Below are 27303 nucleotides of genomic sequence, written 5' to 3' on the forward strand. Positions count from 1 at the left end.
TTCATTCAAATACTCATTCTACAATGTTACAACATTCTACATTGTGACAATATTTAATTGATATTATGAAACAACTCCATGTATTTTCTGATGTTTGATTAGATATATTTTATCAGAGTATCTCTTGTCACATTGATCATAGCCATAAGGTTTCTCTCGTGTGTGTCCGCTGGTGTGATTTCAGGCTGCTTGACTGAGTAAAACTCTTCCCACATTGATTACAGCTATAAGATTTTTCTCCTGTGTGTATTCTCTGGTGTATCTTCAGATAGCCAGATGTAGCAAAACTCTTCCCACATTGAGTACAGCTATATGGTTTCTCTACTGCGTGTGATATCAGGCCGCTTGACTGAGTAAAACTCTTCCCACATTGATCACAGCCATAAGGTTTCTCTCCAGTGTGTATTTGCTGGTGTGATTTCAAGTTGCTTAGCTTAGTAAAACTCTTCCCACATTGATTACAGCCAAAAGGTTTCTCTACAGTGTGAATTCTCTGATGTATTTTAAGGTCTACTGAAGAGGTGAATCTCTTCCCACAGTCAGAGCAGAAGTGAAGATTCTCTCCAGTGTGTATTCTCAGGTGTAGTTTAAGTGAATCTGATTTTAAGTAACTCTTCCCACAGTCAAAACAGTGGTGAGATTTCTCTCCTGTGTGTACTCGCTGGTGTATTCTCTTATGTAGTTTAAGTGAATCTGATCTTGAGTAACTCTTCCCACAGTCAGAGCAGTGGTGAGATTTCCTCCCTGTGGGTCTCTGCAGGTGTTTCTTGAGGTGTTCTGATCTGGAGAGACTCTTCTCTGCCTTGTCAGCATCATGATGTTGTTGAGGATCACCAGAGGATCCACGATAGTCCCGTCTCTCTCCTGTGTGAACAACAAAGTCAGACAGATGGTTAAAGGCTCAAAACAGCAGAAATCCACTGTTTATTTGAGTTAAAAGGTGATGCCCAGAGCATACCCATGAAGTTGTACAACAATTGACGTCTGTTAAATTATTTGACAAATGTCTTAAAACAGTCAAGTGAGCAACAATTTTGTATTGTTTTCACATTAGTAGTAACATCGATGATTGGAGGCTAGAAACAAGTTATTAAAGTTGCTGAAACTCTAAGCAGTGTGCCAGACGACTTTTAGTCTCCAATTTTGGCCCCTTTCTGTGTTTAATAAAATTGCAGAACGAGGGCGGCACACACAATTTGGTTGCAGAAACTCCTCCCTGCTAATGAGGAAACTGCTAGTTATGGATGTAGTATATCTGGTAATGAGGAAACCACTGGTTATGGATGTAATATATCTGGTAATGAGGAAACCGCTAGTTATGGATGTAGTATATCTGGTAATGAGGAAACCACTAGTTATGGATGTAGTATATCTGGTAATGAGGAAACCGCTAGTTATGGATGTAGTATATCTGGTTGGAGCAAAAATGGTGAGCCAAGATTTAAGTTTTTCACAATGTATTCTGAATATTACAGCGCAAGATCAGGAGTGCTACTCCAGGAAACTCACATTACCTCTGTGTCTATTCACTAATTCACCACCGTGGGGGAAAACTCAGGGGAATTCTCATAGGCTGACAGCAAAAATTGCCTCCATTTACAGGTTGAATATGAGTGCATTTCCCAATACTTTTGGATTAAAATTGTAAGGCTCGCTTGAATCTCCTGCTTAGTGTAATGTTTGTGTTTGTCTCAAATCAACTGCTTCATACTTAAAAAACACTTCAACCAGTAAAATGCTCTTTAGCTAGCTTTTCCATCAGCCTGACAATGAGGGTTTGTAAACAAAGTGTTTGCCAAATTGGCCCATAACTTCACCTAACAACAACATAGACCTACTGTTGGACCCCTAACTTCACCTACCAATAACATACACCTACTGTAGGACCCATAACTTCACCTAACAACAACATAGACCTACTGTAGGACCCATGACTTCACCTAACACTATAGACCGAGGACTTTAAATCATTTAATATTTCAGGTGAAACATGGAAACTAAAATGTCTTTGTCATGACATTTCATAACCTGATCACCAGATAATTTTGTGAATAATCCCACTAGTCTACTCTGTAATGTGTTGTCATTCTAAATGTCCTGAATAAAGGAAAATAGCTCTGTGTGTTGTTCAATAGGGTAGCCTAGTGGTTAGACTAGTAACCGGAAGGTTGCAAGTTCAAATCCCCGAGCTGACAAGGTACAAATCTGTCGTTCTGCCCCTGAACAGGCAGTTAACCCACGGTTCCTAGGCCGTCATTGAAAATAAGAATTTGTTCTTAACTGACTTGCCTAGTTAAATAATTGCCTATCCATCAAGGAACCGTTCTCTACACAGCTAAGTATCTCTGTGCCTAAACAGACTAAGGAGACGCTACTGTAAATCAAGCAGACACATCATAAACATCAATTTGTTAGGGATGTTGGATACAATGTGGAACATGGCATAACTGTCATTACCAGAGTAATGAATGAAGAAGCACTTTGGTTGTTGTTGCATGTTGTGATGTTTGTCATGTGACTGTCATTCAGAAAATGATTTTCTGGATCAGCTGATGATAGTTGAACATGTGACTGTAACTAAACAGCTACAGAATTAAATATTATGTGTAATTATTGAAGAACCGCATTAATGACAGTATCCATTTGGGTGTTGTCAATAAAGTTAAGGTGACTCTCGGTTAGAACCATTGGATTTTGCAAACTCTGAAATGATTTAGGATTTCTGTGCCCTTGATAACTGTTTACCCAGCGTAATATAAGGAAACACTAAATGTTACGTAGTTAGAGAGCATTTCAGAGATCTGAATACAAAAAACTGTCCTAACAGGAAAATAACTTAAACTACAAGGCCAAATCTACACTGGAGGAGCTTACCAAGATGACATTGAATGTTCCCAAGTGGCCTAGTTACAGTTTGGACTTAAATTGTCTTGAAAGTCTATGGCAAAACTTGAAAATGGCTTTCTAGCAATGATCAACATCCAACTTGACAGAACAGGAAGGATTTAAAAAAGAATAATGAATATTCACATGAAGATCCATCACCTATTGGATGACATCACAACTTCCCATCAAGCCAACTCCTTGAAGGACTTACTATGACATCACTCACTCCAAGTTTGCAGTTGTCTAAAAAACACTATTTTTCTTACAGTATTTATATATCACTTTCAACAGGAAGTTGAAAGTTGTTTTTTTTTAATCACTGGAGGACGTTATGAACAATGTAGAATGCCCTTTTTAAAAAATCACACATTACTTCAACAACTGCAGAGTTTGTGTCCCTGTTTCATAAGATAGTACTCACTGTATTTACTGGTGTTAATCAGATCTCCAGTCTTCTCTTCTTCGTCCTACTCTAATGTGACAGTAATCTCCCCTTCTTCATCCTTCATTCCAAAAACGTCTTCATCCTCCACTCTGAAGGCGTCTTTCTCTTCTTCTTTCACGGTAACTGCCTCACCCTTTACTTGATTTTGTATTGTAAAAGCCTCCTCTTTCACGTGAGCTTCTTTCTCCGTCCAGCAGACCCCCTCCTCTTAAACAGGAGGAGAGTAGCTTAGTGAACTCATGTTCGGGAAAAATAGCTAGTTAGTTTTAGCGACTAGACTAGTGCTAATTTAACCAGCCAGCAAGTTGACTTACAACGTAAATATTAAATTAAATGGGGTAGCTAGTTGTTTCCACATAAGTATGTTTAAATCATAGTGGCAAATAAACCACGAAATTGTCTAAAGAACTTGAATGACTTTGTTGTCTAGCGAGCTACCGAGGTGGCTGCAGTTGCGGAAGAAGCTTTCCGTCCACTAGATTATACGTCACAGTAGAAACATCGCCTGAAAGACACATATCACCATCTGCTGTCTGGAGGGAGGAAACGCAGTTGAGGAGGGAAAACTATTTTTCTTTTCTTCATTGAATTATAATATTATAAAGCATTTTAGGGAATCGTTTTTTTCCACTCCATTAAATATGAATATTATATCAACACGTACAATGAGCAACAACTGTTGTTTGATTAGTTCCGATTTTTTTTATGAGAATTTAAAACAAACTCTCCATCTACTCCACATCTGTATTCCTGATTCAGTCAAATAACTAGATATCAAAATAAGCACCTAGTTATTGATACCCTTGATAAAGATGAGCAAAAGTGTATGTATAAAATAAATAAACTTTACCCACTACCAGGATATTTTAGCCCAAAATCTGGTTACCTCTCTGCTAGGAGGCTGACACTTGGCCATAAGTGGATCTTCTAGCAAGACTCATCAACATCCACGAAGAAATGGTTAATTGGGCACAAAATCAACATTTACACATGGTGTAACAATACATCATGTATGTAATGTACAGACTAGGTCTATACTGCTCCTACATGGTGTAACAATACATCATGTAGATGTAAATAATGAACAGACTAGGTCTATACTGCTCCTACATGGTGTAACAATGCATCATGTAGATGTAAATAATGAACAGACAAGGTCTATACTGCTCCTACATGGTGTAACAATACATCAGTGTGCCAGGTGGACATTAGGTTTGATTCAGACCCTGCCAGTGTGCCAGGTGGACATTAGGTTTGATTCAGACCCTGCCAGTGTGCCAGGTGGACATTGGGTTTGATTCAGACCCTGTCAGTGTGCCAGGTGGACATTGGGTTTGATTCAGACCCTGCCAGTGTGCCAGGTGGACATTGGGTTTGATTCAGACCCTGTCAGTGTGCCAGGTGGACATTAGGTTTGATTCAGACCCTGCCAGTGTGCCAGGTGGACATTGGGTTTGATTCAGACCCTGTCAGTGTGCCAGGTGGGCATTGGGTTTGATTCAGACCCTGCCAGCATGGCCAGAAATGTATTCCAAGGTCAGTAACTTATAACCACAGAACCACCACAGACCTTTCATGCGTAACTAAAAACACCTACGTATTAGATTTACTGCCTTGGTCTAGTATGTCACCGCCTCAGACACCATTCACAATGCTGGCTGAGGTACGAGTAAAACATGACATATTATTTCATAACCATTCACAATGCTGGCTGAGGTACGAGTAAAACATTACATATTATTTCCTAACCATTCACAATGCTGGCTGAGGTACGAGTAAAACATGAAATATTATTTCCTATTTGTAAAAATGGCAAGGCTTTAGCTCAGTGGGCTTTTCCATTGTTGAGGAAAGCAGGGGACGTGTTGTGAGTAACAGAACTGCCTGAGATGTGGGGGAAGGGAAGCTGCTCACTGATTGGTTGTAGTGACAATGGTCCCTCCAGAAATCTATCATTATTCCAACTGACATGTCAAATTCACAAATTCTACAGCATAATGACAGTTATGTCTTAAGTGTAAAACTAACAATGACTCAATAATCCATGCCTTTTGGGAATGTGATGATGTCATAAAGTTTTGGGAGGAGTTAGAAAGTTGGCTGTCAGAAGTACAGTATTATAATGTAAAATTACTTTAAATATGTCTGTCTGCATATTTCAAGACATGGCATATGAGGATGCAATGAGATACCCGATGGTTGGATGATACTTTTCTAATCAGTCAGCATTGACTCTTTCCAGCCAATTGTGTCAAAAATAGGTTTATGACTCAAGGCTTTGAGCGACACAGAATTTAGAACAGCCACATTATTATAGATGATAATAATAATGAGTAGTTATTTATGATGCAAGGTGATTTGTAAATTAGTCAGTCAGCAGTCAGCAGCCACCTGCACTGTCGGCTGCAATGTCGAACGAGCCCAAATTAATCAATACCAATCAGGTGTTCGACGAAATGATTCTTCAGACGTCATTGATCACGTGCTGCTGATAAAGTGACACTGCTTTGAATTATACTGTTTAGCGATTTCAGTACATGCCTCATTACTCCAGTCTCAAACTTAACCCCGTCCCTGCTGAAGAAGAGGTGGTCTGCTGGATGGAGAAAGAAGCTCTCGTGAAAGAGGAGGAGGAGGAGGCTGTTACAATACAACAACAACAACAACAACAAGTAGAGGTTGAGGCTGTTCCAGTGAAAGAAGAAGAAAAAGACGTCTCGGTTAAAGAAGAGGAAGACTCGTTAAGAGTGAAAGAAGAGGAGGGGGAGGTGACTGTCTCATCGAACAATGAAGAAGAGGAGGAAACTGGATATCTTGGCCCGGTTTCCCAAACGCATCTTAAGGCGTCCGATGGTTCTAACGATGAACGGGCCCTGATTAACACTAGTAAGTACTGTCTTAAGAAGTACAAACTCTGCGGTTGTTGAACTGAGGGGAAATGTGCAATTGCTACATCCTTATTTTGACTTTTAAATTATTTTTTATAGGCATTGATTCTTGAAGAATATTACAATCCCTAATCAGCTTAGTTCAACTGTTTACCCCATCATAACCCCAAATAAGCATGTTTAACTCCAATGTTTAGAAACAATGTAAACCAACACTGTATAGCCTCAAAACATGGTTAAAACTATGTTGATATCATGGATGGCCAGTCCTCTCATCCATAGGTCTGTTTATGAATTTGAGAGTAATTACATTTCTCCAGCCCCTCCATCGTATTACCAAAACAGTGGTGTAATTACAGCTTTGTTATTGGTTGAACTGCAGATTGGTTGATTGTGTGGCTTTTTTAAAGGGGCAACCTGTTTAAAAAAAAAAAATGTTTTTTTTTAAATGGCTGCCCAGAGACCTGCGCTGTGTTAGAATACTCATACAAATGTTAATTGAGTATATAGTTAGCTTATTATAGTATGATGAAGTTAGTATGCCAAAAGTTCCCGGATGTCGTACTAAATTCGCCAAAATATGACATATACACGCAGTACTTTACGGACCCATAATGCAATTCTTCAGGAAATGGGCCTGACTTAACATCGATTTCAGATTTGAAGAAAATGGAGGGAAATATTCAGCCATAGTCCAACGAGAGCGGATACAAATTAACTGCTTTAAATAATTGACACGTGTTGAGCAATGTAATAAAGTAATGACTTTTCAAATAAGTTATGTGAGCAACACTATCCTTATAAAACGCATAGCATATCTTTCCAGCGGTATGTATCAGTATGTTAACTAGCTACCTAACGTTAGTTGGCTACTTATACATCAAACTTGCCAGTTAGACTATAGTTACTATACTAACTACCCAATGTTTGACTTGATTAGAGAGCAGAATAACTGATGAATTTAATAACGCTCAACACCCGTTGAATATGGCCGGTGTCAGTAAACATCTGCAAAAAAGATCATGGTTGCCAGCAGCACAGTTGGTCACCAACGCGTTGGATAACAGCCTAACCAGCTCTGCTAGGGCAAGTAAAATGGTAAGAGTGGGGTTTTCTCTGATTTGTGTCTAGCAAGCTATCCAACGTTAGCCAGGTAGCTTGGGTTCTTTACTGTCATTGTGAGGTCAGAACGCTTGGATCGACCCTACTCCTCAGCCTTATAGTATTAGTTTACAAACAGTGGCGTTATAAGATCTTATGTTTTGGTTTCTGGTGGAGTAATAGGCTGAAACATTTGAGGCATTTATAAGTTATATTCTTCAAGAATCAGTGGAATCAATGGTTATATAGTAAATGGGTCTTTCTATAACTGCCAGTGTAGATTGCCTGTTGGGGTCGAATTGTTAGAGCTGTTGATAAGTCATTGTATAATATTCTGGCAATTATTTTCATGCATTACATTAAAGGCGAAATATTGTATTTTCTTAGCAAGGTGTTGCTCAAATAAAGTTAGCTGCTAATCGCTAGTTAGCGGTTAGCTAGCTTGCTAAATGTATTAAGAGTCAGAGCAAACGTAGCTAGCTAATACTGCCTGGTTCAAGTGCTGTTGTCGGTCTAGATAAGCATGTTTGTGCAGCGGTATCTTATCAGAGAGGAGTAAGCGAAGTATGAAGATGTTGGTTAGCTAGCAGGCTACATGAAGTAAGAAAACAACATGTAATCTAACATCTAATTAGGGTCAACTGGAAACAATTACCAACACTTTGGTTCTTACCATGTCTTCTTCTCTGAGGTTTATAGTCAGACTACATCAGGTGTTTTGCTGCCTCCTACTGTACGGGGTTTTAAAAAATAACCAAAACGCCCCAAAAAAATGGGATTAACAAATTATACAAATTATGTAAAATATAAAAATAAACACGAACCAAATTCACTCCACTACCCTGAATTTCAAACAAAAATGGTACTATTCAGATCCCTACACAGGTTCAGGAACCTGGGAGGGGGGAACTTCTTCACTCAGTACTCCCTGTAACATTTTGTCTGAAGTCCTGGAGATCCAGAAATCTGTTTGCCGCCTTCACAATGATGTCTAACTTCTTAGATGTTTTGTTAGTTTATTATTAATGCAATGTATCACTGCGGCAGTGAGGGCAATGCAAACGCAATTTTGGAAACTGCTAGTTTTGGATGAAGGTTACTAATTTATTAATGCAGTTTATCACTTGCTCTATAAACACAACGAAGTCCACCTCTTTCACTATTTGTCTGTTGGGATCCTTCTCCTGCATGGCTTCACTGCAGACTGTGGGACATGAACTACCTTCTCCTCTCTACTCCTTTGGCTATTTTCACTGCCTCCACATAGGACACCTGCTGGATGGGCCTGATCATCCTAGCTACTACGACCTCCTTCATCCGTACAGTGCACTCTGGGAACCCGGGAACGTGATTCCCATCACAATTACAACATGTTATCTGACTATGACATATTTATTGCTTCGACAAGCACTTGCCACATGTCCAACCTTTTTTTACAATTGTAACACTGCAGCGGCTTCTGTATCTCACTTACCCAGGTTTTACATAAAATGGGAGAGCCACTTCACCAAACCACAGTAAAACCTTCTGTCTATCATTCATTTTAATCCACATGCGTCTACCTGAAATGTTTAACCTAAACCACACAAAGCTTTCTCCTTTTGCGCTGTTGACACACAATCGGCATCATACCACTCCTGGTCACTCGAACCGATTCCACTTTACCCAATTCATCCTTCACCATCTTTGAGACCGTTAACAGGTCACCCACAAAAACACCCTTGCTGATGATTCCCACTCCGACCCTAAACTGCTGTTCATTACCAACTTTAGCCCTTTTCACTCTACTGTTCTTCACCATCGTCCACTCAGTCTCACCAACTGTACAGAGTCACTGTTCTTCACCATCGTCCACTCAGTCTCACCAACTGTACTCACGCCAAGATAATCCCTCAATGCTTCCTCCATTGCTCCTCCAGTCATCCCCCAGACTCCCTCGCTCTGTGCTGTGAAAGATGTTTGCGTTCTCAAAGTAGCACCTATATTGTTTTCATTCCAGAACATCTGTTGTTTTACCAACTTGTTAACCCTTTCGTCTGCACTACTTGCTGCCATTTCCCTACAACCCCTTCGATGAGAATGGGGCGTGCTCAGTGTTTAGTTCCAGGGTCCTTCGCTTAGTGATGCGCTTTGAAGGACTATGGTGTTGGACGCTGAGCTGTAGTCGATGAACAGCATTCTCACATAGGTGTTCCTTTTGTCTAGGTGGGAAATGGCAGTGTAGAGTGCAGTAGATTGCATCATCTGTGGATCTGTTGGGGCGGTATGCAAATTGGAGTGGGTCTAGGGTTTCTGGGATAATGGTGTTGATGTGAGCCATGACCAGCCTTTCAAAGCACTTCATGGCTACAGACGTGCGTGCTATGAGTCGGTAGTCATTTAGGCAGGTTGCCTTAGTCCCTGTGCCCAAGAACACTATGGTGGTCTGAAACATGTTGCTATTACAGACTCAGACAGGATGAAAATGTCAGTGAAGACCCTTGTCAGTTGGTCAGCGCATGCTTGGAGTACACGTCCTGGTAATCCGTCTGGCCCTGCAGCCTTGTGAATGTTAACCTGTTTAAAGGTCTTACTCACATCGGCTGCGGAGAGCGTGATCACAAAGTCGCCCGAAACAGCTGATGCTGTAATGCATGTTTCAGTCTTACTTTCCTCGAAGCGAGTATAGAAGTAATTTAGCTTGTCTTGTAGGCTTGTGTCACTGGGCAGCTATTGGCTGTGCTTCCCTTTGTAGTCTGACGTGGCATGCCTGCCATATCCGACGAGGATTGGAGCCGATGTTCAAGGGGTATAGCAATCTCCCCAGGGTAGCAGTAATACTTTGAGATTTGTCCACAAAGGGATACCCCTCCCATAGGTGGCTCATTATTGGGATTCATTGCTGATTCCTACCTGTAGCTAACTATGAAGTGTCTATTGATACAGGTGAAGGCCCTGTTGGAGATTTCTGGTTGGTAGCTGAGTCGAGGGAACAAGCTACACGGCCATGTTATTATCCCACACAGTCTCTGTGGTTCGTATGAACCCCGTTCCTGGGAATTAGATTTGATTAGAAATCGTCCCAGTCTGTTACCACAGAAGTGGTCCGTTTGTCCCATTTCCAGCTAGGTTACGAGGCGCTTTGTTATTTCCAGAGTCAGTTTATTTTGGTACTGTCCATATGTAGCTTGTTTTTGGTCACAGAATGGCTGAATAAGTGCAACATTTTACCTGGAGCTAACATAGCGCATGTCGAATGACTTTAGCTTCCCTCCAGGACTGAGGACAAACGCTCTCTAGTAGGCTTAAATTAAAGATACGGAAAATAGGAGTGGCAATATCGTCCGCTATTATCCTCAGTAAGTTTCCATCTAGATTGTCAGACCCCGGTGGCTTGTCATTATTGATGAACAACAATAATTATTTTCACCTCTTCCACACTGACTTTACGGAATTCTAAATTACAATGCTTGTCTTTCATAATTTGGACAGATATACTTGGAAGTGTAGTGTCAGCGTTTGTTGCTGGTATGACATGCCTACGTTTGCTAATCTTGCCAATGAAAAAATCATAAGTAGTGGGCATTGTGATGAATGAGCCATCTGATTCAGTACATTTTTTCCCAATATTGTTCTCAAAAGCTTTTTTACTATCATTCTTTGTCATTTATCTTTGTTTCATTGTCTTTATTTTTATTCAGTTTGTCACATGATTTCTCAATTTGCAGGACGTTTGCCAATCGGTTGTACAGCCAGACTTATTTGCCATTCCTTTTGCCTCATCCTTCTCAACCATACCATTTTTTACATTCCTAATCATTCCACTGGGATTTAACAGCTTGTACAGTCATTGTTTTTAATGGGTGCATGCTTATTAGTAACAAGCAATTTCATAAATGCGTGCAGTGTCTGGTTGCTCCTCATTACACACCACAGAGCAGCAAATATTCTTTACATCGTCAACATAGGAATCACGTGTTTTATTAAATAATTGAGACACACGAATGACTCGAGGGAACCAGAGATCAGGATAGCCGAACCATAAGATAAAAAACTCTTCCTGCTGCTGCTGGCCTTCGTAAATTCTGACATTATGCTCCTGAAGATTCCAGTAATAGGCTACAACATCAGTCTGCAACCTTTTGCATTTGTAGTGCAAATGTATCTAACCATTTCTACTGATCTTGTGCCAGTTATGGTTTTCATATTCACATTTTACTGGAACAGTTTCATTTATAATCGTATCTCAAAATCATTGTCTGTGATTAATCTACATTCTATAGAAATAGAAATGAAAATGATATAAATCTAAATAACTTTTATTGCCATTGCCAACTATGTAAAAGTAGCCTACATAAAGCCAACTAATAAAAACATCTCAAATATCCAGATAAAAATAAATCACATTGGCTGCGCATGGCCTGTCTACATAGAACTTTAAACAGTGTTTCAACTATCACCTAGGTATGTCCGAAACGTGATAGCAACATTGTATAAAATAGTTTGGGACAGACACAGCTGTAAGCTATTTGTGAAAGGGATAAGAAGTAATCAGGTATTGTATGACATTTCCACTGGATCAGAGCTTTACATTTTTCCCTTTCATGTCGAGTGGTTATCAAGAGTGAGAGCTGGAAATATTTTACTCCAATCAATAGTTCCTCAAAGTATTTTGTAAGACTTTGTTTACTTGCTGTTTGAGGTGAAGAAAAAATGACTTTGAGAAGCTCGACAAATCCTTAGTGGTGGTGCGTAAATACTATCAGACATCCCCAAATAGGTGCATCGCTCTCTGCATCGCTCTCTGCCCTCTGTTTGCTAAAACGCAATTTGGTTGCAGAAACTCCTCCATGCTAATGCTGAAACCGCTAGTTATACCAATACCATAGACCTACTGTAGGACCCATAACTTCACCTAACAAAAACAACATAGACCTACAGAAAGGTGCCTATATTGGAGACCAAAAGTTGTCTGGTACACTGCTTAGGATTTCAACAACTTTAAAATCGTATTTCTTGCATAAAATCGTCGATGTTACTACTAATGGGAAAACTAGACAAAATATGACTATTGTTGTTCACTTGACTGTCTTAAGACAAATGTCAAATAATTAACATTCATTACAGACGTCATTGTTTGTACAACATTATGGCTACGCTGTTGGCATCACCTTTTTACAGTATTTTTGCTGTGGTGGGCCTTAAACCACCTGTCTGACTTTTTGTTCACACAGGAAAGAGACGTGACTATCGTGGATCCTCTGGGGGGCCTCAACAACCTTATGATGCTGACGAGGCAGAGAAGAGTCTCTCCACGTCACAACACCTCCAGAAACACCAGCAGAGACCCACAGGGATGAAATCTCATTGCTGCTCTGACTGTGGGAAAGGTTGCAGATCTTCATCAGAACTTAAAATACACCAGAGAACACACACAGGAGAGAAACCTTATAGCAGTGTTCAATGTGGGAGGAGTTTTACTACATTTAGCAGTCTGACAATACACCAGAGAACACACACAGGAGAGAAATCTTATAGCTGTGGTCAATGTGGGAGGAGTTTTACTACATCTAGCGGTCTGATATTACACCAGAGAAAACACACAGGAGAGAAACCTTATAGCTGTGATCAATGTGGGAGGGGTTTTGTTCAATCTAGCCATCTGACTCAACACCAGAGAACACACACTGGAGAGAAACCTTATAGCTGTGATTAATGTGACAAGAGATACTCTGATAAAATATCTCTGATCAAACATCAGAAAACACATACATGACGAAGTTGTTTCATGATCTCAATGAAATGTCACAATGTAGAATGTTTTAACATTGTAGTAGGAGTATTTTAACAAGGTCACAATGTAGAATGTTTTAACATTGTAGTAGGAGTATTTTAATGATGTCACAATGTAGAATGTTTTAACATTGTAGTAGGAGTATTTTAATGATGTTCTACCTTATCGTTTGCCCTGTTCAATTGATTGCAGCATGATATGGATATTAGCCTCTGGGGGGAAATCCAGGCTCTGAATTGAAATAATATTATTTAACAAAATGTGAGTAACAAAAAAAGAGCTGTGTTACACTTACTGCATTGGTGACCCAGTTAATCAAAATGCAGCACTTCAAAATGTAGCTAGCTGTTTTCTACAAGTTGAAAAAGCTGCTTGTTTAAAAAATACATGTAATATGATAATTGTTGCAGCCGTTTGTGTATATACACACATGAAAGCAGTATAATAAATTGTTAATAAAATTGATTTATAGACCAATCTGACATCACTCCAGTATTTCTTGACAACATTCAAATGCTAATTGTCTTTATTCAACTACTCAAGAAGCATGACTCAAATCACCTACTCTTATTTCAAACATTCAGCCTGACAAAATATACATGTTTTATTATTCCATGCCTCACCATTAAGTGAAGTATTGCCAATACATATTAACAAAGTGCTGTACATTTGGTTTTGATTTTCATATTTACAATTTATGTAACATTTAGTAATCATAATTATTTATGCAACCAGCTGACCATATTTGGGTACAATTATATTGATAATGTTGCCCTGCTTTTAGAATATCAGGATTAATTCTAAGATGTGCTAACCCAAATGCATGATATTGGGGATTGGGCCCGATCCAACAACATGCCTATCGAGTGAACCCTGAAAAGAGAGCGAGAAGTAAGGTGGAAAGTTACCACGGATATTGCAGGGGTTGGTTGCTGATGGTCTCAAGGGTTGGCAGTCAACAAGTTTTGAGTTTAGCCAGTGCGTTGCCATGGATCACAATTTATTTTGACTGCACGTTTTTCCTTATTGGAGATGAGTTTTGTTTGGGCTAGTTCCAAGGAGACAAGAGTTCTAGAAGCTAGTGGGTTTTAGGATTCTATTGAAAGAAAAGTTATTAAGAATACTATTGTATATTATTATTTAGAAATGTGTTTTTTTCTTGTTTTTAATTGTTGACAGCCAGTAGACACCATGTTTATATTGTAGAAGCATTGTAGTTGATGGTGTGAAATGGAAGTTTTCTGTTGGGGGTGAGCAAACATGTCCAACAAAAATATATGATATATTTGTTGTCTACAGGGGAGGGGGAAGGTGTTACAGGCTTTGGTCTTTCCAATTATGTTTTGAGGTTGTACTTCAGCAGGTATAGCTTGTTAGCAGGTATAGCACTTAAGGTGCACTGATTGGTGTCACCTCGTTAGTCAGTATGTGTTACACCTGTGCTGGCTTGTCCATCTCGTTAGTGGGAAGGTGTTTCACCTGAGCTGGTCCAGGTCACGTGAACTGGAATGCAGCACTAGTACAAGTGAACTGGAATGCAGCCCTAGTACAAGTGAACTGGAATGCAGCCGTAGGACAAGTGTACTGGAATGCAGCCTTAGGAAAAGTATACTGGAATGCAGCCCTAGGACAAGTGACCTGGAATGCAGCCCTAGGACAAGTGAAATGGAATGCAGCCCTAGTACAAGTGAACTGGAATGCAGCCCTGGGACAAGTGACCTGGATTGCAGCCCAAGGACAAGTGAAATGGATTGCAGCCCAATGAAAAGTGACCTGGAATAAAGCCCTAGGACAAGAGAACTGGAATGCAGCCCTAGGACAAGTATACTGGAATGCATACCTAGAACTAGTGAACTGGAATGCAGCCCTAGAACAAGTGAACTGGAATGCAGCCCTAGAATAAGTGATCTGGAATGCGGCCCTAGGACAAGTGAACTGGAATGCAGCCCTAGGACAAGTAGCTTTGAATGCAGCCCTAGGACAAGTGAACTGGAATGCTGCCCTATGACAAGTGTGCTGGAATGCAGCTGTAGGACAAGTAACCTGGAATGCAGCCCTAGGACAAGTATACTGGAATGCATACCTAGAACTAGTGAACTGGAATGCAGCCCTAGAACAAGTAAACTGGAATGCAGCCCTAGGACCAGTGAATTGGAATGCAGCCCTAGGACAAGTATCTTTGAATGCAGCCCAATGACAAGTGAACTGGAATGCTGCCCTATGACAAGTGTGCTGGAATGCAGCTGTAGGACAAGTGAACTGGAATGCAGCCCTAGGACAAGTGACCTGGAATGCAGCCCTAGGGCAAGTGAACTGGAATGCAGCCCTAGGACAAGTGCACTGGAATGCAGCCCTAGGACAAGTGAACTGGAATGCAGCCCTAGGACAAGTGAACTGGAATGCAGCCCTAGAACAAGTGAACTGGAATGCAGCCCTAGGACAAGCGAACTGGAATTCAGCCGTAGGACAAGTGCACTGGAATGCAGCCCTAGGACAAGTATACTGGAATGCAGACCTAGGATAAGTCTACTGGAATGCAGCCCTAGGACATGTCTACTGGAACGCAGCCCTAGAACATAGTAAACTGGAATGCAGCCCTAGGACAAGTGACCTGGAATGCAGCCCTTGGACAAGTGAAATGGAATGTAGCCCTAGGACAAGTATACTGGAATGCATACCTAGAACTAGTGAACTGGAATGCAGCCCTAGAACAAGTAAACTGGAATGCAGCCCTAGGACCAGTGAATTGGAATGCAGCCCTAGGACAAGTATCTTTGAATGCAGCCCAATGACAAGTGAACTGGAATGCTGCCCTATGACAAGTGTGCTGGAATGCAGCTGTAGGACAAGTAACCTGGAATGCAGCCCTAGGACAAGTATACTGGAATGCATACCTAGAACTAGTGAACTGGAATGCAGCCCTAGAACAAGTAAACTGGAATGCAGCCCTAGGACCAGTGAATTGGAATGCAGCCCTAGGACAAGTATCTTTGAATGCAGCCCAATGACAAGTGAACTGGAATGCTGCCCTATGACAAGTGTGCTGGAATGCAGCTGTAGGACAAGTGAACTGGAATGCAGCCCTAGGACAAGTGACCTGGAATGCAGCCCTAGGGCAAGTGAACTGGAATGCAGCCCTAGGACAAGTGCACTGGAATGCAGCCCTAGGACAAGTGAACTGGAATGCAGCCCTAGGACAAGTGAACTGGAATGCAGCCCTAGAACAAGTAAACTGGAATGCAGCCCTAGGACCAGTGAATTGGAATGCAGCCCTAGGACAAGTATCTTTGAATGCAGCCCAATGACAAGTGAACTGGAATGCAGCCCTATGACAAGTGTGCTGGAATGCAGCTGTAGGACAAGTGAACTGGAATGCAGCCCTAGGACAAGTGACCTGGAATGCAGCCCTAGGGCAAGTGAACTGGAATGCAGCCCTAGGACAAGTGCACTGGAATGCAGCCCTAGGACAAGTGAACTGGAATGCAGCCCTAGGACAAGTGAACTGGAATGCAGCCCTAGGACAAGCGAACTGGAATTCAGCCGTAGGACAAGTGCACTGGAATGCAGCCCTAGGACAAGTATACTGGAATGCAGACCTAGGATAAGTCTACTGGAATGCAGCCCTAGGACATGTCTACTGGAACGCAGCCCTAGAACATAGTAAACTGGAATGCAGCCCTAGGACAAGTGACCTGGAATGCAGCCCTTGGACAAGTGAAATGGAATGTAGCCCTAGGACAAGTATACTGGAATGCATACCTAGAACTAGTGAACTGGAATGCAGCCCTAGAACAAGTAAACTGGAATGCAGCCCTAGGACCAGTGAATTGGAATGCAGCCCTAGGACAAGTATCTTTGAATGCAGCCCAATGACAAGTGAACTGGAATGCTGCCCTATGACAAGTGTGCTGGAATGCAGCTGTAGGACAAGTAACCTGGAATGCAGCCCTAGGACAAGTATACTGGAATGCATACCTAGAACTAGTGAACTGGAATGCAGCCCTAGAACAAGTAAACTGGAATGCAGCCCTAGGACCAGTGAATTGGAATGCAGCCCTAGGACAAGTATCTTTGAATGCAGCCCAATGACAAGTGAACTGGAATGCTGCCCTATGACAAGTGTGCTGGAATGCAGCTGTAGGACAAGTGAACTGGAATGCAGCCCTAGGACAAGTGACCTGGAATGCAGCCCTAGGGCAAGTGAACTGGAATGCAGCCCTAGGACAAGTGCACTGGAATGCAGCCCTAGGACAAGTGAACTGGAATGCAGCCCTAGGACAAGTGAACTGGAATGCAGCCCTAGAACAAGTGAACTGGAATGCAGCCCTAGGACAAGCGAACTGGAATTCAGCCGTAGGACAAGTGCACTGGAATGCAGCCCTAGGACAAGTATACTGGAATGCAGACCTAGGATAAGTCTACTGGAATGCAGCCCTAGGACATGTCTACTGGAACGCAGCCCTAGAACATAGTAAACTGGAATGCAGCCCTAGGACAAGTGACCTGGAATGCAGCCCTTGGACAAGTGAAATGGAATGTAGCCCTAGCACAAGTTAACTGGAATGAAGCCGTAGGACAAGTGTACTGGAATGCAGCCATAGGACAAGTGACCTGGAATGCAGCCCTAGGACATGTGAACTGGATTGCAGCCCTAGGACAAGTGAAATGGATTGCAGCCCTAGGACAAGTGAACTGGAATGCAGCACTAGGGCAAGTGAACTGGAAAAAAGCCCTAGGACAAGTGACCTGGAATGCAGCCCTAGGACAAGTATACTGGAATGCAGCCGAAGTACAAGTGAACTGGAATGCAGCCCTAGAACAAGTGAACTGGAATGCAGCCCTAGGACAAGTCTACTGGAATGCAGACCTAGGACAAGTCTACTGGAACGCAGCCCTAGAACATAGTAAACTGGAATGCAGCCCTATGACAAGTGAACTGGAATGCAGCCCTTGGACAAGTACACTGGAATGCAGCCCTAGGACAAGTATACTGGAATGCAGCCGAAGTACAAGTGAACTGGAATGCAGCCCTAGGACAAGATAACTGGAATGCAGCCCTAGAACAAGTGAACTGGAATGCAGCCCTAGGACAAGTATACTGGAATGCATACCTATAACTAGTGAACTGGAATGCAGCCCTAGAACAAGTGAACTGGAATGCAGCCCTAGAATAAGTGAACTGGAATGCAGCCCTAGGACAAGAGAACTGGAATGCAGCCCTAGGACAAGTATACTGGAATGCATACCTAGAACTAGTGAACTGGAATGCAGCCCTAGAACAAGTGAACTGGAATGCAGCCCTAGAATAAGTGATCTGGAATGCAGCCCTAGGACAAGTGAACTGGAATGCAGCCCTAGGACAAGTAGCTTTGAATGCAGCCCTAGGACAAGTGAACTGGAATGCTGCCCTATGACAAGTGTGCTGGAATGCAGCTGTAGGACAAGTAACCTGGAATGCAGCCCTAGGACAAGTATACTGGAATGCCCACCTAGGATAAGTAAACTGGAATGAAGCCCTAGGACAAGTATACTGGAATGCATACCTAGAACTAGTGAACTGGAATGCAGCCCTAGAACAAGTGAACTGGAATGCAGCCCTAGGACCAGTGAACTGGAATGCAGCCCTAGGACAAGTATCTTTGAATGCAGCCCAATGACAAGTGAACTGGAATGCTGCCCTATGACAAGTGTGCTGGAATGCAGCTGTAGGACAAGTGAACTGGAATGCAGCCCTAGGACAAGTGACCTGGAATGCAGCCCTAGGGCAAGTGAACTGGAATGCAGCCCTAGGACAAGTGCACTGGAATGCAGCCCTAGGACAAGTGAACTGGAATGCAGCCCTAGGACAAGTGAACTGGAATGCAGCCCTAGAACAAGTGAACTGGAATGCAGCCCTAGGACAAGCGAACTGGAATTCAGCCGTAGGACAAGTGTACTGGAATGCAGCCTTAGGACAAGTATACTGGAATGCAGCCCTGGGACAAGTGACCTGGAATGCAGCCCTAGGACAAGTGAACTGGAATGCAGCCCTAAGACAAGTGAACTGGATTGCAGCCCAAGGACAAGTGAAATGGATTGCAGCCCAATGACAAGTGACCTGGAATAAAGCCCTAGGACAAGAGAACTGGAATGCAGCCCTAGGACAAGTATACTGGAATGCATACCTAGAACTAGTGAACTGGAATGCAGCCCTAGGACAAGTGAACTGGAATGCAGCCCTAGTACAAGTGAACTGGAATGCAGCCCTAGGACAAGCGAACTGGAATGCAGCCGTAGGACAAGTAACCTGGAATGCAGCCCTAGGACAAGTGACCTGGAATGCAGCCCTAGGGCAAGTGAACTGGAATGCAGCCCAATGACAAGTGAACTGGAATGCTGCCCTATGACAAGTGTGCTGGAATGCAGCTGTAGGACAAGTAACCTGGAATGCAGCCCTAGGACAAGTAACCTGGAATGCAGCCCTAGGACAAGTGACCTGGAATGCAGCCCTAGGGCAAGTAAACTTAAATAAAGCCCTAGGACAAGTGAACTGGAATGCAGCACTAGGAAAGTTGTAGTGGAATGCAGCCCTAGGTCAAGTGATCTGGAATGCAGCCCTAGGACGAGTGAACTGGAATGCAGCCCTAGGACAAGTGAACTGGAATGCAGCCCTAGTACTAGTGAACTGGAATGCAGCCCTAGGACAAGCGAACTGGAATGCAGCCGTAGGACAAGTGTACTGGAATGCAGCCTTAGGACAAGTATACTGGAATGCAGCCCTGGGACAAGTGACCTGGAATGCAGCCCTAGGACAAGTGAACTGGAATGCAGCCCTAAGACAAGTGAACTGGATTGCATACCTAGAACTAGTGAACTAGGACAAGTAACCTGGAATGCAGCCCTAGGACAAGTATACTGGAATGCAGACCTAGGATAAGTCTACTGGAATGCAGCCCTAGGACATGTCTACTGGAACGCAGCCCTAGAACATAGTAAACTGGAATGCAGCCCTAGGACAAGTGACCTGGAATGCAGCCCTTGGACAAGTGACCTGGAGTGCAGCCCTAGAACAAGTGAAATGGAATGTAGCCCTAGCACAAGTGAACTGGAATGAAGCCGTAGGACAAGTGTACTGGAATGCAGCCATAGGACAAATGACCTGGAATGCAGCCCTAGGACATGTTAACTGGATTGCAGCCCTAGGACAAGTGAAATGGATTGCAGCCCTAGGACAAGTGAACTGGAATGCAGCACTAGGGCAAGTGAACTGGAAAAAAGCCCTAGGACAAGTGAACTGGAATGCAGCCCTAGGACAAGTATACTGGAATGCAGCCGAAGTACAAGTGAACTGGAATGCAGCCCTAGGACAAGATAACTGGAATGCAGCCCTAGAACAAGTGCACTGGAATGCAGCCCTAGGACAAGTCTACTGGAATGCAGACCTAGGACAAGTCTACTGGAACGCAGCCCTAGAACATAGTAAACTGGAATGCAGCCCTATGACAAGTGAACTGGAATGCAGCCCTTGGACAAGTACACTGGAATGCAGCCCTAGGACAAGTGAAATGGAATGTAGCCCTAGCACAAGTGAACTGGAATGCAGCCCTAGGACAAGTAGCTTTGAATGCAGCCGTAGGACAAGTGATCTGGAATGCTGCCCTACGACAAGTGTGCTGGAATGCAGCTGTAGGACAAGTAACCTGGAATGCAGCCCTAGGACAAGTAAACTGGAATGCAGCCCTAGGACAAGTCTACTGTAATGCAGCCCTAGGACAAGTCTACTGGAACTCAGCCCTAGAACATAGTAAACTGGAATGCAGCCCTAGGACAAGTGACCTGGAATGCTGCCCTTGGACGAGTGAACTAGAGTTCAGCCCTAGAACAAGTGAAATGGACTGTAGCCCTAGCACAAGTTAACTGTAATGAAGCCGTAGGACAAGTGTACTGGAATGCAGCACTAGGACAAATGAACTGGAATGCAGCCCTAGGACAAGTGGCCTGGAATGCAGCCCTAGGACAAGCGAACTGGAATGCAGACCTAGGACAAGTCTACTGGAACGCAGCCCTAGAACATAGTAAACTGGAATGCAGCCCTATGACAAGTGAACTGGAATGCAGCCCTTGGACAAGTACACTGAAATGCAGCCCTAGGACAAGTGAAATGGAATGTAGCCCTAGCACAAGTGAACTGGAATGCAGCCCTAGGACAAGTAGCTTTGAATGCAGCCATAGGACAAGTGATCTGGAATGCTGCCCTAGGACAAGTGTGCTGGAATGCAGCCGTAGGACAAGTAACCTGGAATGCAGCCCTAGGACAAGTATACTGGAATGCAGACCTAGGACAAGTAAACTGGAATGCAGCCCTAGGACAAGTCTACTGTAATGCAGCCCTAGGACAAGTCTACTGGAACGCAGCCCTAGAACATAGTAAACTGGAATGCAGCCCTAGGACAAGTGACCTGGAATGCTGCCCTTGGACGAGTGAACTAGAGTTCAGCCCTAGAACAAGTGAAATGGACTGTAGCCCTAGCACAAGTGAACTGGAATGAAGCCGTAGGACAAGTGTACTGGAATGCAGCCCTAGGACAAATGAACTGGAATGCAGCCCTAGGACAAGTGAACTGGAATGCAGCCCTAGGACAAGCGAACTGGAATGCGGCCCTGGGAAAAATGTACTGGAATGCAGCCGTAGGACAAGTGTACTGGAATGCAGCCCTGGGATAAGTGACCTGGAATGCAGCCCTAGGACAAGTGAACTGAAATGCAGCCCTAAGACAAGTGAAATGAATTGCAGCCCTAGGACAAGTGAACTGGAATGCAGCCCTAGGACAAGTAGCTTTGAATGCAGCCGTAGGACAAGTGAACTGGAATGCTGCCATAGGACAAGTGTGCTGGAATGCAGCTGTAGGACAAGTATACTGGAATGCAGACCTAGGATAAGTAAACTGGAATGCAGCCCTAGGACAAGTATACTGGAATGCATACCTAGAACTAGTGAACTGGAATGCAGCCCTAGAACAAGTGAACTGGAATGCAGCCCTAGAACAAGTGAACTGGAATGCAGCCCTAGGACCAGTGAACTGGAATGCAGCCCTAGGAGAATTATCTTTGAATGCAGCCCTAGGACAAGTGAACTGGAATGCTGCCCTATGACATGTGTGCTGGAATGCAGCTGTAGGACAAGTAACCTGGAATGCAGCCCTAGGACAAGTGACCTGGAATGCAGCCCTAGGGCAAGTGAACTTAAATAAAGCCCTAGGACAAGTGACCTGGAATGCATTCCTAGGAAAATTGTAGTGGAATGCAGCCCTAGGTCAAGTAAACTGGAATGCAGCCCTAGGACAAGTGAACTGGAATGCAGCCCTAGGACAAGTAGCTTTGAATGCAGCCGTAGGACAAGTGAACTGGAATGCTGCCCTAGGACAAGTGTGCTGAAATGCAGCTGTAGGATAAGTAACCTGGAATGCAGCCCTAGGACAAGTATACTGGAATGCATACCTAGAACTAGTGAACTGGAAAGCAGCCCTAGGACCAGTGAACTGGAATGCAGCCCTAGGACAAGTATCTTTGAATGCAGCCCTAGGACAAGTGAACCTGAATGCTGACCTAGGACAAGTGTGCTGGAATGCAGCTGTAGGACAAGTAACCTGGAATGCAGCCCTAGGACAAGTATACTGGAATGCAGACCTAGGATAAGTCTACTGGAATGCAGCCCTAGGACAAGTCTACTGGAACGCAGCCCTAGAACATAGTAAACTGGAATGCAGCCCTAGGACAAGTTCCCTGGAATGCAGCCCTTGGACAAGTGAACTGGAGTGCAGCCCTAGAACAAGTGAAATGGAATGTAGCCCTAGCACAAGTGAACTGGAATGAAGCCGTAGGACAAGTGTACTGGAATGCAGCCATAGGACAAGTGACCTGGAATGCAGCCCTAGGACATGTGAAATGGATTGCAGCCCTAGGACAAGTGAACTGGAATGCAGCACTAGGGCAAGTGAACTGGAAAAAAGCCCTAGGACAAGTGACCTGGAATGCAGCCCTAGGACAAGTATACTGGAATGCAGCCGAAGTACAAGTGAACTGGAATGCAGCCCTAGGACAAGATAACTGGAATGCAGCCCTAGGACAAGTGAATTGGAATGCAGCCCTAGGACATGTCTACTGGAATGCAGACCTAGGACAAGTCTACTGGAACGCAGCCCTAGAACATAGTAAACTGGAATGCAGCCCTAGGACAAGTGAACTGGAATGCAGCCCTTGGACAAGTACACTGGAATGCAGCCCTAGAACAAGTGAAATGGAATGTAGCCCTAGCACAAGTGAACTGGAATGCTGCCCTAGGACAAGTAGCTTTGAATGCAGCCGTAGGACAAGTGATCTGGAATGCTGCCCTAGGACAAGTGTGCTGGAATGCAGCTGTAGGACAAGTAACCTGGAATGCAGCCCTAGGACAAGTATACTGGAATGCAGACCTAGGACAAGTAAACTGGAATGCAGCCCTAGGACAAGTCTACTGTAATGCAGCCCTAGGACAAGTCTACTGGAACGCAGCCCAAGAACATAGTAAACTGGAATGCAGCCCTAGGACAAGTGACCTGGAATGCTGCCCTTGGACGAGTGAACTAGAGTTCAGCCCTAGAACAAGTGAAATGGACTGTAGCCCTAGCACAAGTGAACTGGAATGAAGCCGTAGGACAAGTGTACTGGAATGCAGCCCTAGGACAAATGAACTGGAATGCAGCCCTAGGACAAGTGAACTGGAATGCAGCCCTAGGACAAGCGAACTGGAATGCAGCCCTGGGACAAATGTACTGGAATGCAGCCGTAGGACAAGTGTACTGGAATGCAGCCCTGGGATAAGTGACCTGGAATGCAGCCCTAGGACAAGTGACCTGAAATGCAGCCCTAAGACAAGTGAATTGGGTTGCAGCCCAAGGACAAGTGAAATGGATTGCAGCCCAAGGACAAGTGACCTGGAATGCAGCCCAAGGACAATTGAACTGGAACGCAGCCCTAGGGCAAGTGAACTGGAATAAAGCCCTAGGACAAGAGAACTGGAATGCAGCAGTAGGACAAGTATACTGGGATGCAGCCCTAGAACTAGTGAACTGGAATGCAGCCATAGAACAAGTGAACTGGAATGCAGCCCTAGAACAAGTGAACTGGAATGCAGCCCTAGGACAAGTGACCTGGAATGCAGCCCTAGGACAAGTGAACTGGAATGCAGACCTAGGACAAGTATACAGGAATGCAGACCTAGGACAAGTGACTTGCAATGCAGCCCTTGGACAGGTGAACTGGAATGCAGCCCTAGAACAAGTGAAATGGAATGTAGACCTAGCACAAGTGAACTGGAATGAAGCCGTAGGACAAGTGTACTGGAATGCAGCCATAAGACAAGTGACCTGGAATGCAGCCCTAGGACAAGTGAACTGGATTGCAGCCCTAGGACAAGTGAAATGGATTGCAGCCCTAGGACAAGTGATCTGGAATGCAGCCCTAGGACAAATGAACCGGAATGCAGCCCTAGGGCAAGTGAACTGGAAAAGAGCCCTAGGACAAGTGACCTGGAATGCAAAAATAGGTTAAAGTGTAGTGGAATGCAGCCCTAGGACAAGTGACCTGGAATGCAGCCCTAGGACAAGTGAACTGGAATGCAGCCCTAGGACAAGTGAACTGGAATGCAGCCCTAGGACAAGTGAACTGGAATGCAGCCCTAGGACAAGTATACTGGAATGCAGCCCTAGGACAAGTATACTGGAATGCAGCCCTAGGACAAGTGAACTGGAATGCAGCCCTAAGACAAGTGAACTGGATTGCAGCCCTAGGACAAGTGACCTGGAATGCAGCCCTAGGACAAGTGACCTGGAACGCAGCCCTAGGGCAAGTGAACTGGAATAAAGCCCTAGGACAAGAGAACTGGAATGCAGCCCTAGGACAAGTATACTGGAATGCAGCCCTAGAACTAGTGAACTGGAATTCAGCCCTAGGACACGTGAACTGGAATGCAGCCCTAGAACAAGTGAACTGGAATGCAGCCCTAGAACAATTGAACTGGAATGCAGCCCTAGGACAAGTGAAATGGATTTCAGGACAAGTGACCTGGAAGGCAGCCCTAGGACAAGTGAACTGGAACGCAGCCCTATGGCAAGTGAACTGGAATACAGCCCTAGGACAAGTATCTTTGAACGCATCCCTAGGACAAGTGAACCTGAATGCTGCCCTAGGACACGTGTGCTGGAATGCAGCTGTAGGACAAGTAACCTGGAATGCAGCCCTAGGACAAGTATACTGGAATGCAGACCTAGGATAAGTCTACTGGAATGCAGCCCTAGGACAAGTCTACTAGAACGCAGCCCTAGAACATAGTAAACTGGAATGCAGCCCTAGGACAAGTGACCTGGAATGCTGCCCTTGGACGAGTGAACTAGAGTTCAGCCCTAGAACAAGTGAGATGGAATGTAGCCCTAGCACAAGTGAACTGGAATGCAGCCGTAGGACAAGTGTACTGGAATGCAGCCCTGGGATAAGTGACCTGGAATGCAGCCCTAGGACAAGTGACCTGAAATGCAGCCCTAAGACAAGTGAAATGAATTGCAGCCCTAGGACAAGTGAACTGGAATGCAGCCCTAGGACAAGTAGCTTTGAATGCAGCCGTAGGACAAGTGAACTGGAATGCTGCCCTAGGACAAGTGTGCTGGAATGCAGCTGTAGGACAAGTATACTGGAATGCAGACCTAGGATAAGTAAACTGGAATGCAGCCCTAGGACAAGTATACTGGAATGCATACCTAGAACTAGTGAACTGGAATGCAGCCCTAGAACAAGTGAACTGGAATGCAGCCCTAGAACAAGTGAACTGGAATGCAGCCCTAGGACCAGTGAACTGGAATGCAGCCCTAGGAGAATTATCTTTGAATGCAGCCCTAGGACAAGTGAACTGGAATGCTGCCCTATGACATGTGTGCTGGAATGCAGCTGTAGGACAAGTAACCTGGAATGCAGCCCTAGGACAAGTGACCTGGAATGCAGCCCTAGGGCAAGTGAACTTAAATAAAGCCCTAGGACAAGTGACCTGGAATGCAGCCCTAGGAAAATTGTAGTGGAATGCAGCCCTAGGTCAAGTAAACTGGAATGCAGCCCTAGGACAAGTGAACTGGAATGCAGCCCTAGGACAAGTAGCTTTGAATGCAGCCGTAGGACAAGTGAACTGGAATGCTGCCCTAGGACAAGTGTGCTGAAATGCAGCTGTAGGACAAGTAACCTGGAATGCAGCCCTAGGACAAGTATACTGGAATGCATACCTAGAACTAGTGAACTGGAAAGCAGCCCTAGGACCAGTGAACTGGAATGCAGCCCTAGGACAAGTATCTTTGAATGTAGCCCTAGGACAAGTGAACCTGAATGCTGACCTAGGACAAGTGTGCTGGAATGCAGCTGTAGGACAAGTAACCTGGAATGCAGTCCTAGGACAAGTATACTGGAATGCAGACCTAGGATAAGTCTACTGCACATATGTCAGAGTCAAGGCCCGCGGGCCACATCCGGCCCGCAAGAAGGTTTTTTACGGCCCCTGGGATGATCTTGATTTATTATTAGAACCGGCCCGCAGCAAGCCGGCAGCCCGCAGATCTTTTACACGCACCAATACTACATTTCCCACAATGCAAAGGTGACGCACCGAGCAGTAGGCTGCTTCATTTCAATATTTATTGGCACAGCAGTCATCAGCATCACAGTAAAATTAACTTTCAGATACCCATCAAAAATGGCAAAACGGAAGGTGGATACTGAGAACCGGGGGTTTCAAACAAGGTGGGAGTCGGAGTATATGTTCACGAAGGTAGCTGGAAAACCTGTGTGTCTTCTGTGTGGAGAAAGTGTGGCGGTACTGAAAGAGTATAATCTGAGACGACATTATGAAACGAAACACGCGGACAAAAACAAGAATATGGACATGGAACAAAGGCTACAAAAGGCAGAGGAATTAAAACGAGGCCTCAAATCTCGACAGGCTCTGTTCAAAAAAGCCAAATCACAAGGCCAGGCTGCTGTCAAGGCCAGTTTTATTTTGGCAGAAGAGATCGCTAAATCAGCCCGGCCATTTACGGAGGGGGATTTCATCAAAAACTGCATGATTAAAGTTTGTGACGAAGTTTGCCCAGAAAAAAGGCAACTCTTTTTAAATGTGAGTCTGAGCAGAAACACCATTGCCGAGAGAGTAGACCAGT

At 44.1% G+C, this 27303-nt stretch overlaps 1 protein-coding gene across 1 annotated transcript in view; it reads left to right on the forward strand.

The window, feature by feature from the left end:
- Window positions 1-5868: 5868 nt before the first annotated feature.
- Window positions 5869-27303, forward strand: part of LOC139424141 (zinc finger protein ZFP2-like) — a 63975-nt gene continuing 42540 nt past the window's right edge. Inside the window, exon 1 of the mRNA XM_071175833.1 lies at window positions 5869-6207. Coding sequence (XP_071031934.1) covers window positions 5869-6207 — 339 coding nt within the window. The remainder of the gene's footprint in view (window positions 6208-27303) is intronic.

This window comes from Oncorhynchus clarkii, chromosome 13 (assembly GCF_045791955.1).
Source record: "Oncorhynchus clarkii lewisi isolate Uvic-CL-2024 chromosome 13, UVic_Ocla_1.0, whole genome shotgun sequence".
NCBI lineage: Eukaryota > Metazoa > Chordata > Actinopteri > Salmoniformes > Salmonidae > Oncorhynchus > Oncorhynchus clarkii.